General features: G+C 42.4%; 1 protein-coding gene across 1 annotated transcript in view; it reads right to left on the bottom strand.

Moving 5' to 3' along the window:
- gabbr1b (gamma-aminobutyric acid (GABA) B receptor, 1b) overlaps positions 1-14,621 on the bottom strand; it is a 176,873-nt gene that overhangs the window by 136,406 nt on the left and 25,846 nt on the right. The window contains exon 2 of the mRNA XM_052071054.1: positions 10,063-10,143. Within this exon, the coding sequence (XP_051927014.1) occupies positions 10,063-10,135 (73 nt within the window). The 5' untranslated portion in view covers positions 10,136-10,143. The remainder of the gene's footprint in view (positions 1-10,062; positions 10,144-14,621) is intronic.

Genomic DNA, 14,621 nt, shown 5'->3' with positions numbered 1-14,621 from the left:
GGTTTCAGTGGGATGAAAAGTGCAGTTAATGGCGCCATCTGAGGCCAATACTGATTAAGACTGAGACGAATCGGGGCGTAGGGAAGGAGAGAGAAAGAGAAGTGCCACAGACACACAAGACTCATTTTCCAATTATTTCTTCCTAATGTGTCCGTTAATTGACAGTGAACTATTTTATATGAGGGGAAACAGTGATTCACCGTGACCTCAAGCGCAACACTCCCTCAGCACCTTGAAACAAATAAAAGCACCATTTGGGCTGTGAATCTTTTGCTATGGCCAGCGGGCGCCAGCGTATCGACCCCCTAGCCGGTCAAAACATCTAACAAAATTAATTCATGCACACAAGACACCAGAACTATATATATATATATATATGTATATATGCAGTGAGGTTGGCAGTTTTTGGTTTTGCATGTTGTATGGAATCTTGCCATCCCCGAATGTGTCGTGTGGAATTCGGGTTTCAGTTGATGTTCATTTGTTTTAATTATTCTAGCAAAAAGTATAGCAGCGGCTACAAATAAGTAGTAAATACAACACTACTCACGATTACAACTGCTGACTGTCTACTTAATGACATCGTCAATCAACTGTCACGAGCAAATTGAGATGTATGATGTCAGATTTTTATGCTCCAAAAATCAATTCCCAAATGAAAATCAATACATTTGATAAGCCAGTCATTTGAGTGGCCATGTACAATTTATTGCTAACAGTAGCAATGCTATACTTTTTGCTCCGCTTCATTAAACGAGTAAGGCGCTGGCGCAGCTGCATGCCATGCACTAGTCACTCAGGGCTCAATTTTCGTGCTCAGCTAGCACGAGGAGCAGATTAAAGCTGTGTGGAGCTAAGCTAGACGATGGTTTGGTATTTTCACAGGTGCATAGGGGGGGTGTAGCGTGGTGGATTAAAAAAGGGGGGAGTTGCACTGTTGTGGGTGTGAACACATGGGACTTGATTCCCTGCCAATTGAAGCGGCTGCTCTCATTCCCTGATAAAGTACGTGTCATACGGAGCAACAAGCAGACCTCCATGGGTGGATGATGTAAAGTTGGATTAGGATCATTCGTGTATGTGTGTATATATATATATATATATATATATTCATTCATTCATCTTCCGAGCCGCTTGATCCTCACTAGGGTCGCGACGGGTGCAGGAGCCTATCCCAGCTGTCTCCGGGCAGCAGGCGGGGGACACCCTGAATCGGTTGCCAGCCAATCACAGGGCACACAGAGACGAACAACCATCCACGCTCACACTCACACCTAGGGACAATTTAGAGTGTTCAATCAGCCTGCCACGCATGTTTTCTGGAATGTGGGAGGAAACCGGAGCACCCGGAGAAAACCCATGCAGGCCTGGGGAGAACATGCAAACTCCACACATGGAGGCCGGAGCTGGAATCGAACCCGGTACCTCTGCACTGTGAAGCCGACGTGCTAACCACTGCGCTACCGGGCCGCCACTATATATATATATATATATATATATATATATATACACTGTGCATGGAGGGTTCCATCCCAAATCCAGCACCCTGAGACTCTACGCAAGCCGAAAGGAAGGAGGCCGGGGACTAGTGAGTGTGAGAGCCACTGTCCAGGATGAAACATCCAAGCTCCATGAATACATCAAAGAGAAGGCTCCAATGGATGACATACTCAAAGAATGTCTCAGACAATGGGGAACAGTAGATGAGGCCCTGGAAGAGGGACCATCATGGGAGGACAAGCCCCTACACGGGATGTACCACCGGACCATAACTGAAGTGGCCGATCTCAAGAAGTCCTATCAGTGGCTACAGAGGGCTGGCCTGAAGGACAGCACAGAGGCACTCATGCTGGCTGCTCAGGAGCAGGCCCTGAGCACCAGAGCCATTGAGGCCCAGATATACCACACCAGACAAGACCCAAGGTGTAGGTTGTGCAAAGAGGCACCTGAGACGATCCAACGCATAACTGCAGGGTGTAAGATGCTGGCAGAGAAAGCATCTGTGCGGAGTATGGACTGGAAACCCCAAGGTCAAAATGGGAAACACCTCCGAAGAATGACAGAGCGAAGATCCTGTGGGACTTCCAGATCCAGACTGAGAAGATGGTAATGGCGAACCAACCAGATATCGTGATCATAGATAAAGGGCAGAGGAAAGCCGTTGTAGTGGATGTAGCGGTCCCAAGTGATGGAAACATCAGAAAGATGAACACGAGAAACTCGAGAAATACCAAGGGCTCAGAGAGGACCTGGAGAGAGCCTGGAAGGTAAAGGTGACAGTCGTGCCTGTGGTGGTAGGAGCACTCGGGGCAGTGACCCCCAAACTAGATGAGTGGTTGCAACAGATCCCGGGAACAACATCGGACAACTCAGTGTCAAATGTGCAGTGCTGGGAACAGCAAGGATACTGCGCAGAACCCTCAAGCTTCCTGGCCTCTGGTAGAGGACCCGAGCTGAATGAGGGGGGGTGAGATGAGGATTGATTTTTTTTTTAACTGCATGTTTTATTTAATGTCAAGGCTCTGATTAGGTCTATGTGATCGGCAAAAATGTATTCATCTAGAAATAAAAAAATATTCTCAAACTACACAGTATATCGCACCCAAAACAACAACAACAAAAACATTTAACACTCATTCTTAGTTCGACATCAGAATGTGATGGACTGAGGGATGTTCTCAACTCAGTTGTGGTGTATCAGCCATGCATGGAATTAGCCGTCGTGTGTGTGCTGGAGCTGTCATCTTAGCTCTGATTATGATTTGAAGACACATATGATAAGAGATCGACGGACAGGCGGACAGAACACCAAATTGCCTTAAATTGTATTGTCCGAAATGAGTTTTTAATTTGGCTTTAGAACCTAGATGGGCTCTCGAAATTCCAGTCAAAAACACTGAAGCTAGTAAAAAGAAGGCAGGATCGTATTTTCCGCACTAAAAGGCACAATGGATTATGAGGCGCACCGACAATGAATGACCCGTTTTGTAATTTTTTTTCATATATTGGACGCACTGGATTATAAAACGCAATCGACAATGCATCCATTCCTTTCGACTCGAGAGGTGTTCCTGACTGCCTCCGAAATACGTAAATTAACAATTACTTCAATGAAACTACAAAATTTTAAAATAATGCATCAAAACAGAAAATCAAGCAAGGAAATCACAAAAATCAAAAATTTTATACCCCCCCTACAGAATTAATTTTGGCATTTCGTTGAGCGTAGCTCCAAAAGAACGATCAGATATCAGTAAAATGTAGGAGACTGGACTGTCTCTGAAATGTTTGTTATTTATTCCTTTGTTGTGTACTGTACTCACAAATGAGGAAATCACAAAATAAATCTAGAATTTATTTTGTGAAAATAAATCTAGAATTTATTTTGTGATTTCCTCGCCGGATTTTCTGTTTTGAAGCATTATTTTCCATTTTTGTAGGAATCGTTAATTTACGTTTTTCGGAGGTGGTCATGAACGACTCTCGAGTCGAACGGAAGAAGAGAAGGCACGGAGACGGACAAAGACGTACATATATTTGTTGAGACGGTGAAAACTATTAATAAAGTGTGCGTTTTAAAAAACAACACCACGGCTCTCCTTTTTTCGTAGCTGCAACAAAAACTTATTTCATAAAGCAGAGACACAGTTCACTGAACCAACAGCAAGTTATAACATTGTAAGCATGCCTCCAGCAAGGAGCCATCTTCGGCTTGACGTATTTCGTAATGACCATACACAAGGCGCACCGGATTTTAAGGCACACTGGGAGCTTTTAAGAAAATGGAAGACTTTTCGGTGCGCCTTATAGTGCAGAAAATACGGTATGTATTCGTATTTAATAACTATGTATCGAAAGGCAGGAACTAAAAAAAAAACAGAAGCAGAAACTTTGTGAACCCTTTCAGGGACAGCGGTTACTAGAGTGAACACCTTATGTTATCAGGTTACTACAGCGTGCACAAAGGAGTTAAAAAAAAATGTCGGGCTCGTGATATTTGGAGAACAACGTCAAAAAGTGCAATCCAAATCCAAGCGAGGAGGCACCTTCAGTGTGTTAAACCTGAGCAGCCTTTTAATAAAACAGATTACTGTGGGAGGCAGAGGCAGCGATAAAGATGCCACCAGAGGGGGGAGAATATGCCAGAAGAATGGGAACAGACTCTTTGATGAAGAGGTCAGTCGAGCTTTGATGGAGATGGGGAGTGACCTTGATGCACAGCTCTCGTCGCCTTATTTCGCACTATAGGAGTCAGTAATCCATTTCAGCACAAGTGGAGGGGGAAGGGAGGTTTGGTCTCGGAATCATTCAACCCAGAAGGCTGCAGCAACGAGCGACGAGATGGCATTCCTTGTCATAGACTGACACAATTTCATTGAAAAGCCTGTCACAACCATCATCTGCCTATTTCCCTGTTTTGTCTCTCACTACAACATCTTCCTTGATGAGGGGGGGGGGGGGCAATCCATTTACAGTCTGCCATTCCATAACGGGTCAAGCACAGTCGAACAGCCTAAATGCTAAACATCCGCTTCATTACTCACCAGAGGCCGGGAAAGACCTAGCGGAGGGGCTCCCATTGAAGAGACCCCCCCCACCCCCCACCCCAACACCTTGGCTCCGATGATCGGCACAAAGAGGAAATGGCAGCGCTCTAATCTGACAGCAGGATTGTGTGTATATTACAGGGATGGGACAGCTGCCTCTGGGTATTAGTGCGGCATCAGTGCCTTCACTCTGAACTGAAACACCGAATGGTCATATTATAATAAGCATGATGGGTTTACAGCTGATATTCATTAGCTTCCCCATCTCCTGTTAGGTGCGAGTTCGGATTTCTATTTTCGACAGAGGTGGGGGGGGGGGGGGGAATGGCCCTCGACCACGACAAGTCCCAAGAGTAGTCCGACGAGTTTCATGCTCAGAGTCGGACTGACGCAATAGATGGAAAGGATTCGAGACCTCAGCTGCGGAGTGCTAAACAGAAACGAAACCACTTAATTGCTTTTAAACCATTCAGTGTGAAATGTTTTTGACCTGTCAGAGTTTAAAAAAAAATTGCATCCAGTATCGGCATCGTAGCTACTTAAGTACCGTATATGCCGTTTAAATTAAAAGAGGCCACCCTTAAAAAAAAGGTTGTCAGAAGTTTACATACACTCATTATGAGCATGAATGGAATGTATAATAATAGATCTGAAAGTTGTTTTTCAGGTTGAAATTATTTACATTTTTTAATGAGTTTTAAAAACAGGAATTCACTGTATGTTATATATTTTTTTCCACATGGGGTCAACATCTTACATCCAAACGTGGCTGAGAGAATGAATAGATTCTTGGATGCATTTTGTTGCAGATGTAAACGATTTGCAATCAGTTAACGCGTTTGAAGAATCGCAGGCTGTCACGACGAAATAAACAATAAATAGTGCGGCAGCGTAACAGCGTGCCGTGTCAACATAATGCATCTAACGCAATAACTCAGCTATATTTGTGAGACTAATCACACGATGTGATTGAAGCATATTGCATAAATCGTTCAGGTGTGTCTTGGCGCACATCCACACGCGCACATCGCATAATGAATGATACAAGTTGGTCAAATGCAAATACGAGCTCAACTTCACACTTCAGTGATGCTACACCGAGGCGTAATTGGCTCAACAAACACCATTGTTTGTGAAATGCTGAGTAACATTTGTTAGCATTTTGGCATTTGACTGAATATATGTCTGCGATTGCCACCCCCGCGACCCTTGTGAGGATAAAGCGGATTGGAAAATGGATGGATGGATACTGAATATATGTAAACATCAGTTATTTATATCCCGTATTTTCTGCACTATGAGGCGCTTTGGATTATAAGGCGCACCTTCAATGAATGGCCTATTTTTATTGTTTTCTTATATATGGGGCGCACTGACATAAGGCGCATCGAATAGAAGCTCCAATAGTGGCTGCGGTTTTGCTCTGCATTCATGAGATGGTGTTACGCTAAAGGGAATACAATACAATACAGCATTATTTATGTAGCTGCAGCTATAACAAAGACATGGTGACAAAGACGGACATGAAACATAAATGCAAATGGAATAACAAAACAATAAATTACAGACAAAAGTTGTCAAGAAAATTGATTCAACGAAAAGGCACACAAACCTCGTGGGCTCACATCCACAAGGAGTGAAATATCCTTCCAAGTCTTGCTTGTCTCCTTCTTCCTTCGTTTGGTCAGTACTTAACTATGCTTTTGGTATTATCTTAGGTTTCATCGTGGTTGCACAGAGCTGTGTTGGCGAACGCACATATCAGTTCGTGTCGGGCAGATTCCTTTTTGGTTACAATTGGTTGCTGCTAATAATCACCACTAGATGGCGTACGAACACGAACAGGGAAACAACTCAATGGGCAATATGGAGACTAACACAATATATAAGGTGCATCGGATTACATTCAAACCTCGGTTTTCGAACGTCTGTGTTCTCAAACAAATCGTTTTTTAGACCAAACATTTCTAGTTTTTTTTATGCCTTAGATTACGACCGAAAATTGGTTCTCGACCAAACTGAGCGCACTTGAATGCGCCACTTGACTCCTCTTGCCTTCCTTACACGAGGAAGTGACGCTTCCTCGGGTAGACGAGGAAGTGACGCTTCCTCGAGTAGTGTTCCATTGTGAGCAGATTTTTTTAAAAAGAGCGTGGTTTTGGTTTTCGAACAAATCGGTTTTCGAACAGCCTTCTGGAACGGATCGTGGTTGGAAACCGAGGTATGACTGCATAGGGTGAACTGTGGGCTTTGGAGAAAATTGAATGCTTTTAGGTGACTATTGAGCCTCTTCACAGACCAATTTGCCCAAGATATTTCACCTCAGGATAACAGCTGCATTGATGAAGCATACCGGGACTTCTGTATTCCTATCTTGCGACATCACAAGCACTAGGCGGGCACAGTTTGTATTCTATATAATGGTAATGACATCAGTGATGTCCTACATCACTTGTATTACTTTACTCCCAGAGCCAACAAGAATCTATAGGAGAACTGCTAAAGAACCCGAGAGATACGCACTATCAAATACGGAATCGGAATCACCAGATTCTGATGAAATTCCCATCCCAATTTGGCGCGCCCCTATACAGGGAGTCTCTGCGGACACTGATGCGCGCAGATCACATCGTGATCTGCAGACTGCAGTGAGAGGAAGGGAGCAGGTGGAAGAGAGAGGAGGAGGTATTTACGGCAGAGCAAGCAATGAAGCGTCGTCGCGGCAAGATGGACAACGTGTGGGAATAAATGGAGGGCTGGTGGAATGCTGAGATTACACAGAAGAGTAGTGGAAAAGGTGCAAGAGGTCAAGTACATTAGGATTAAGTGTTCAGAGCGGGGCAATTTGGAAGAGAAGCGAAAGAAGAAAGTACAAGGAGTGGGGAGAAAGGTACGGGGTGATCCGTGACAGGAAAGTGGTCGTTAGAACAGCCATGTTGGACGGTTCGAAGACTAGCAATGAGCAGAAGACAGAGGAAACAGGAGACAGAGCTGGAGGTGGTATGGTTTATGAAGTTGATAAAAATGCAGAAAAGGGTGATTTAGTTTTTTTTTTTTTACAGCACTGTATTAGGCAGACAACACCAAGGACAGAAGCGACATGGAATGTGAACCAAGTAGTACGCGAGGGACTCGGAGAAGCAAGATATTCCTCATCCATGGCCTGAAATTAGATTCAAAGAAGTTGCTGGCTACAACAATGATCCATACAAAATGGGTTGCCATCCGAAAACCCACCTGGTGTTCAAAGATTTGTCTAATATGAAAAAAATAAATACGTTAGGATATAATAATTTAGCATTTTTGTTCTACAGTTCACAGTTACCAAAGTTATCAGAACATGTTTTGAGAACAGAAAAGTTGCGACAATGCTAGATAGCGCTTTACGAAAAAACAAGTATTCATACTAAAGAACACAGTGTGAGAACTTCTCCCTATTCGTTAAAATGTATCGTCGTCATGCATGATGTCACGGAATATGTTAGCATGTCACACAAGGCATATATTTCACAAGAGATCTGTTCAGAAAGTATCAACGTATATAATAATGATCATCTAATCAGTGTGCTTTTTATTTAGCTTTGTGGTGACACATGCCAAAAAATAGACCGGACCCAACAAGGGGTACAGTAAAACTCCTCTACAATTAGATTACAAGATTACACTTACATGGGTGAAAATACCCACTAGTGTGAAAAAATGTCATGAATGAAAGTGTCTTTTCTCCTCCCCCGACAATGAAAAGTCCCCCTGTTCCGTTATCCAAAATATTTTTCTCTGCTCTTGCCTCGCAACGAGATTCAGTTCAATGAAAACAAGCCTTCCGGAAAAGTCTAATCCAACCTCAGCATGCCGCAGCAACCTCTTCTGCTTGGTTCGGAAACGGCATCAGCAACCACCACACAGGTTTACACATGCGCAGTAGTACAGGAAGTATTTGTTTCAGACACAGCACGTACATTGCATTGCTAAAATGGCGACAAAACGGACCTTTGCATACCAAGGAGTTAAGAAAAGAAAAGCTTTAACGCTTGAAGACAGGATAAATATAATCAAAATGAAAGATGGAGGAAGCAAAATAAAAGACATAATGCAAGAAATTGATGTAAGTGAAAGTGATTTTGCAATTTCTTTTCCTTTTTTTCTTTTGAAGTGTAAGTATATGCTCATACTTATGCACTATTGGAATAAAAATTAAAAGTACACAAACGTTTTTTGTATGTGTTCGTGTTTACGTCTGACATAAAATTTGCTACAGTGAAAAGTCCCCTGTTGTGAACAATTTCTTGCTGCAAACATGAGTTGTATTACAACATGTCGAATGAAGAATGCATTCGAGATGGAGTTCGGGCTTGGCGATATGCCTGAAAAATCATGATAGAAGTATATTTCAATGTCCATAACAGTGGAATTTTGATTTTTTTTTTTTTAATAAGGATCTGCAGAGTCTGAATTTAGGTCATTTTATTTTTGGAAATTCAATATTTAATCCTTAACCCAAACTTGACCGCGCATGCAAAATACAAAAAAGGCGGCACCCAGGATTGCATGTCCCAAACGTTTTCTGAAAATAAATACATTCCCTTAGCACACTCAATGCGATTTATCTAACCGGAGATGAACTGCGACGGTTGACTTTGCGTTCTTAAATGCAGCGTCTGAAAGCTAGGTGCAAACCAGGAGCGCACAGCGGTGCTGGCAATCTTTACTGCCCATGTAAACATTTTTGAAAAGCCAGAACAGAAAATTATCGCATTAGGTTTGGAGCTTCTATATGCCAAAAGAGACCCGACCTGGCTGGCCCCAGTTAAAATTAGAAGTCAAACTGTATCAGCTGGCCAAACTACTTTCAACTCTGTTTGTTAGTCGATCTCATTTAAAAAATACTGCTTTTTTAAAAAAATTAATTGAGTCCCCTTTGAGGGACAGTGGTCAGTACAGTGGACAGTTTACAGGAGCTGGGACAATGTTATCAGGTTACAGGGTGCAGGAATGGGTTAAAATAGAAACATGGGCCCTCATTTACTGACATGCATCGGCACCGATCTCTGCGCTAAATGTGCATATGCATCGAAGGGATGATTTATCGATATCTTCGTGCTTGATTTGGCGATTTGGAATGAATTCCGAGTCATAAACATTCGCTGCTGTTGTGCGAACAAAACGGGTCGGCGATTTTCACTCACAAACATTCCTAAGCGTTTCATTATAAATGAGGCCCAGTGTTGTGAACACGTCAGGCGATGAAAGGATTTGGTAACTTAATTAGTTCTTTTTTTCTGATGGAAAGAGGCGAGATGAAGCCTCGCTCCGTTGTCCGGAAGAATCAGGATGGCTCCTTGACGTCCAAATAGCCACACGATACTCGGAAATTCAAGCTCGTTTTCAATCCCAATCTATGAAGACCTTGAAATCGTTCAAAATGTCAAAACCCAAACTGTCGCAGTGACAACTGCTTCCTCCGGACAAGCTGAGCCTTTGTTCCAAAGAAACGCCGGAGTAGCGTCGTCATTACCAGCAGATGTATTGTATGCAGATGCGCTGAGTAAGGGCGAGGCAGCAAAGAAGAAAAGAAGGAACGGCACCATCTTTCCACCTGGGAAAAAATAAAACAAAACAGAGTATGCATTTAGTATAAAGAGACAGCACTATTTACATCACTGTATTTTTCCTTTTGTCGTGTCAAAAAAAAAAAAAAAAACAAGTGATAAACACTTTCAAAACTTAGACAACAAAGTTCTTAACTTTTGGGATATGAAAGATCATCGATTAATCAAGGTATACATTAATATTCCAATGATCCAATTACTTTGTATGCACATGCGGTCATGGCAAGGAGGAGGTAGAACCCCCCCCCCCCCCCCAAAAAAAAAACAATCCATCCAATTCTCTGAGCGGCTTATCTTCACGAGGGTCGCATGCACGCTAGAGCCTATCCCAGCTCTCGGTTTCTATACTACATGAGACGTAATGAATGATGTGACCTATTTTTGTCTTTCGAACTGGCGAATGAAAGTGCACGGTTGAGCCCGGAAAGTACCATGCAGATTTGACAGATGGCAGTGGTGAGCTCGATCGACACAATGTAGAGAAGAAGTGTGGCGCGCTACCGCTAGGCAGTTTTTTCTTCTTCTTTTAATGTTTTCACAAAGCATATTGAAATCATCTGGCGCTGAAAAAAATGTGTACATTTAAAAAACAAAAAAAGTACTTTGTACACAAATAAAGGCAAGACTAAGTCAATTTTTAAAAACATGGATATGCATGTACATTTAAATATGAAAAATAGCTTAATATTCTAGTTCAAATTTTCTTTTCTCCACACAATTTATTGATTGATTGATTGATTTGGGGTGAAGGAAAAAAAACTTACCTGCTTGACAGTTTTGGCTATTGCTTCAGTCTTCACCAGAGTTGTCAATACTTCCCGGTGGCATGTCGTCGTCTTTTTTTTTCTTTCCAGGACTTTATATTGACAGCTCCAATGAAGGCTGAAGCGACAGCCGAAACTCAGCCTGGTAAGAGTTTTTCTCTTCACCCCCAAAAATAAATAAATAAATAAATTGTTCAACTAATTTAACCATAAATTATGTAGTTGAACAATTTAAACAAAGGTTGTGATGAATCTGCAGACGGAAAAAAGCAAAATTACGGACTGATTTTGCCCGAACGGCCACAGCTGGTATCCGGGGGCCCAGTTAATCTGAAAGCCCATTGAACCGTAAACAGCGGCGCCACGCCTTGCCTCTTCTTTTGCTAGCCTGTAGAATGCTCACTCAAGCTTGGAATTTTGAAGATGTATTTATCTACCAAAACAGCCTGAATAATCTTTCTTCCACTTGTAGCACCTGCCACACGCTGCAGGATAAGTTCAAATCTATCTTGGACCGAAAAATCGCTAAAAAGATAAAAAGGACATCTTTAAGAGGATGTGAATGACAACAAAGAGTACCGTATTTTCACGACTCTTCGACGCACCGTACGGCTGGGCGCAGTCTCATTAATGGGTGACATTTCTGTATTTTACACATAGACAGACCGCACTGTACCAATGGGCGCAGTTTTACAGTGGTAAAACATACGCCAGCTTAAACATACGGCAGGCATGCGCGCACGCTAACACGTTAGCTTGAAGCATACGGTAGCATGCCAAGACATACAGATACAAGCTAAAAACACGTTTTTAAAAAGGCAACGAAAGCAGAACTGAGTTCGGGTGTATTTTATTTAGCCATTTTACAATGTTCTCACGTTTTTTGATCAATCAGCACCCAGAAATCCATCAAAGTCCTCATCCTCTGTATCAGAAGCAGAGGACTGCACATCCCAGTTGTCATTGAATGCATCACATGCTAGTGTGAGTTGCTACGCATTGCCGAGCGGAAAGGAGCAGCAACAGCAAAGTCAACATTTCTCTCGTGTGAAGCTTTCCCACATTTGAAAGTAAAGAACAGAGCGAAACATGGTGGCAGCGCGTGTGTGTAGAAAGAATTGAACAATTGTGCAAGTACCGTAATCCATCAAAAACGCTGCGTTCCCTCTCGTTATTGCGTATTGTGGCGTAACTCGCCCAGCGCTGCCTCTCTCTCTTTGTAAAGTTGTGTTTGCCATCGATCATCCATTGTTCCCATGCCGTTCGCAACTTTACTTTGAACGCCCGGTTGATGCCAATGTCCAGCGGTTGGAGTTCTTTAGTCAAGCCTCCGGGAATAACGGCAAGCTCAGAGTTCATTTGCTTGACTTGGTTTTTCACCGCTGCTGTGAGATGGGCATGCATGCCAAAAGCATAACCGGTGGCTTTAAGTTTGAACTGAGCTTTGTAGGCGTGTCTCTTTGTCGAATTTATTTTCAGGGGTTCTTCGAAACCAAAACCGGAGTTGTTTTGCAACAATGCACATTGCCACACTCTATCCAAGTGTTGGTACTGGCCTGCGGCATCCCTTTAGCGTCCACTTACACGCCCACCCTTCACCATTGGCGGACTAGCTTGCCTGTCCTCTCTCTCTCCCTCTCTCTCTCTCTCTCTCTCTCTCCCTCTCCATATATGTATATATACACCCCCACCCTTCCCTGATTGGCTGACTTCTTTCCCGCATGCCTGGCCACAGTCACTTCCGCCTTTTCTCTATATGAACAGCGTGTCGGCTGTCAGTCAGATTTTGGAACTCAGTCCATACAAAGGACGCTCCGCACCATAAGGCGTCCTGTCCATTTTGGAGAAAATTTAAGACTTTTAATGGCGCCTTATAGTCGTGAAAATACGGTAACCCATATTCTATTACCGTATTTTCCGCACTCCAAAAATGTTCTCAAAAGCCGACAGTGTGCCTGATAATCTGTCGGAATATATACTGCAACGATTCCCTTAATTTCGAAAACGTATTTAAATAAAAATCGAGTGATAAACTACACAGAAACATCATGTGAGTCATGCATTTTTTTAACCTATAAAGATAATCTGATAATAATGGTCATGTGGACCATCTATTTATTTTCCATACTCGTGAAAGTACAACACAAGCATGGGGAGAGAACGCTGCATGTTCTACTGAACATTTAATTCCAGATCAATCGGCACTGTGGATCGCTTTGTATTTTGAAAAGAAAAAAAGTGTGTATCTATATATATATATATATATATATATATACCATAGTTGGTTGCAGTTCATCATGTTGTAAGTACGAATGCCGGTTCTAAATTTGCGCTCCATAAACCTGAAATGAACAAATACAGTGGAACTCCTCTACAACGAAACCTACATAGTCGAAAATACCCCCTAATGTGAAAAAAATATTCATGCATTAACTCCATTCCCACTCTCTTGCCCCCAATACAACAAAAAAAAACCCGTTGCGTTCGACAAAATCTTTTTTCCCTGCTCTTGCCACACGACGAGTTTCACTACAACGAAGTCTAATCCAACAGCGACATCTACTGCTTCGTTTGGAAACGGCAACAGCAACCACCACACTGGTTTACACATGCGCAGTAGTCCAGGAAATATTTGTTATTGATAATTTCAGACGCAGCAAGAATGTTGCATTGCTAAAAAGGCCAATAAACGGACCTTTGGATGTCAAGCAGGTAAGACTAGAAGAGCTCCGACGCTGGAAGAGAGGGTAAAAGTGATCAAAATGAAAGACAGAGGAAGCAAAATAAAATACATAATCCAACAAAGTGATGAAAGTGACTGCTGGTCGTAAATTATGTAATTTCTTTGCGTGTGTGTGTGAAAATCCCCCTGTTGTGAAAAATTTCTTGCTAGAAACATGATTTCGTTGTAGAGGAGTTTCACTGTATTTGTGTATATCCATGATTTATCTCTTATTCTCTTCAAAGCTCATAAATATTAGTACAGAAATTTCTCTTTTTGGAGGGGCTGTGGGAAGACGAAGGCAAAAAAAAAGACTCCGTTTATAATCCTTGAATAGAATCGATTATTTTGTTGTTGTTGTTGGGGTGAAGACCCAGAAGTCACAGGAAGTTAAAAAAAATGACAGTGAGTAGGCTCCCCACTGCACAGCGAAATATTTATCGGGCATCCTGGGTGCCTTATATTTTGAAAATGTATTGATTTTTTTCTCAGGCACCCTTCAAAGATTTTCTTACTTGATGCATAATATTACATTTGTTTGTACGTGGTGCATCACTGTACCATGATGAGTTGCCACACAGTATTGGGTAATGGACAAGAAGTTCAAGTACTATGGCCACACCTACTCTGTAAACAATCACAGTGGAACTCAACCTCTGGCCTCATTAGGCTAACAACAGTGAGGTACGCTCGAGAAATTGTTCAAAGTTATCTTGGGTCTCACAATATCAAAGGGTGAAGCTCACGACAAACAGAAATCAACACGCCATTGCTTTTCCTGTGTCGTAAAGTCGTTTTTAGGTTATCCTGATGAACAAAAATGCATCCAACCCAAGACCAGCAATCTCCTAACACATGCTGTGTTCTTGGTTGCGATAAAACTGGTGGCATCAAACTTTAGTATCCAAATATTAGAATCCATAGAGTAAACCCAGGGATCTACATCTACCGTATTTTCCGGACTATTAGTCGTAGTTTT

Source organism: Hippocampus zosterae, chromosome 7, assembly GCF_025434085.1.
Source record: "Hippocampus zosterae strain Florida chromosome 7, ASM2543408v3, whole genome shotgun sequence".
Taxonomy (NCBI): Eukaryota; Metazoa; Chordata; class Actinopteri; order Syngnathiformes; family Syngnathidae; genus Hippocampus; species Hippocampus zosterae.
The sequence above is the reverse complement of the archived record's forward strand: the minus strand, read 5'-3'. Positions and strand labels throughout refer to the sequence as shown.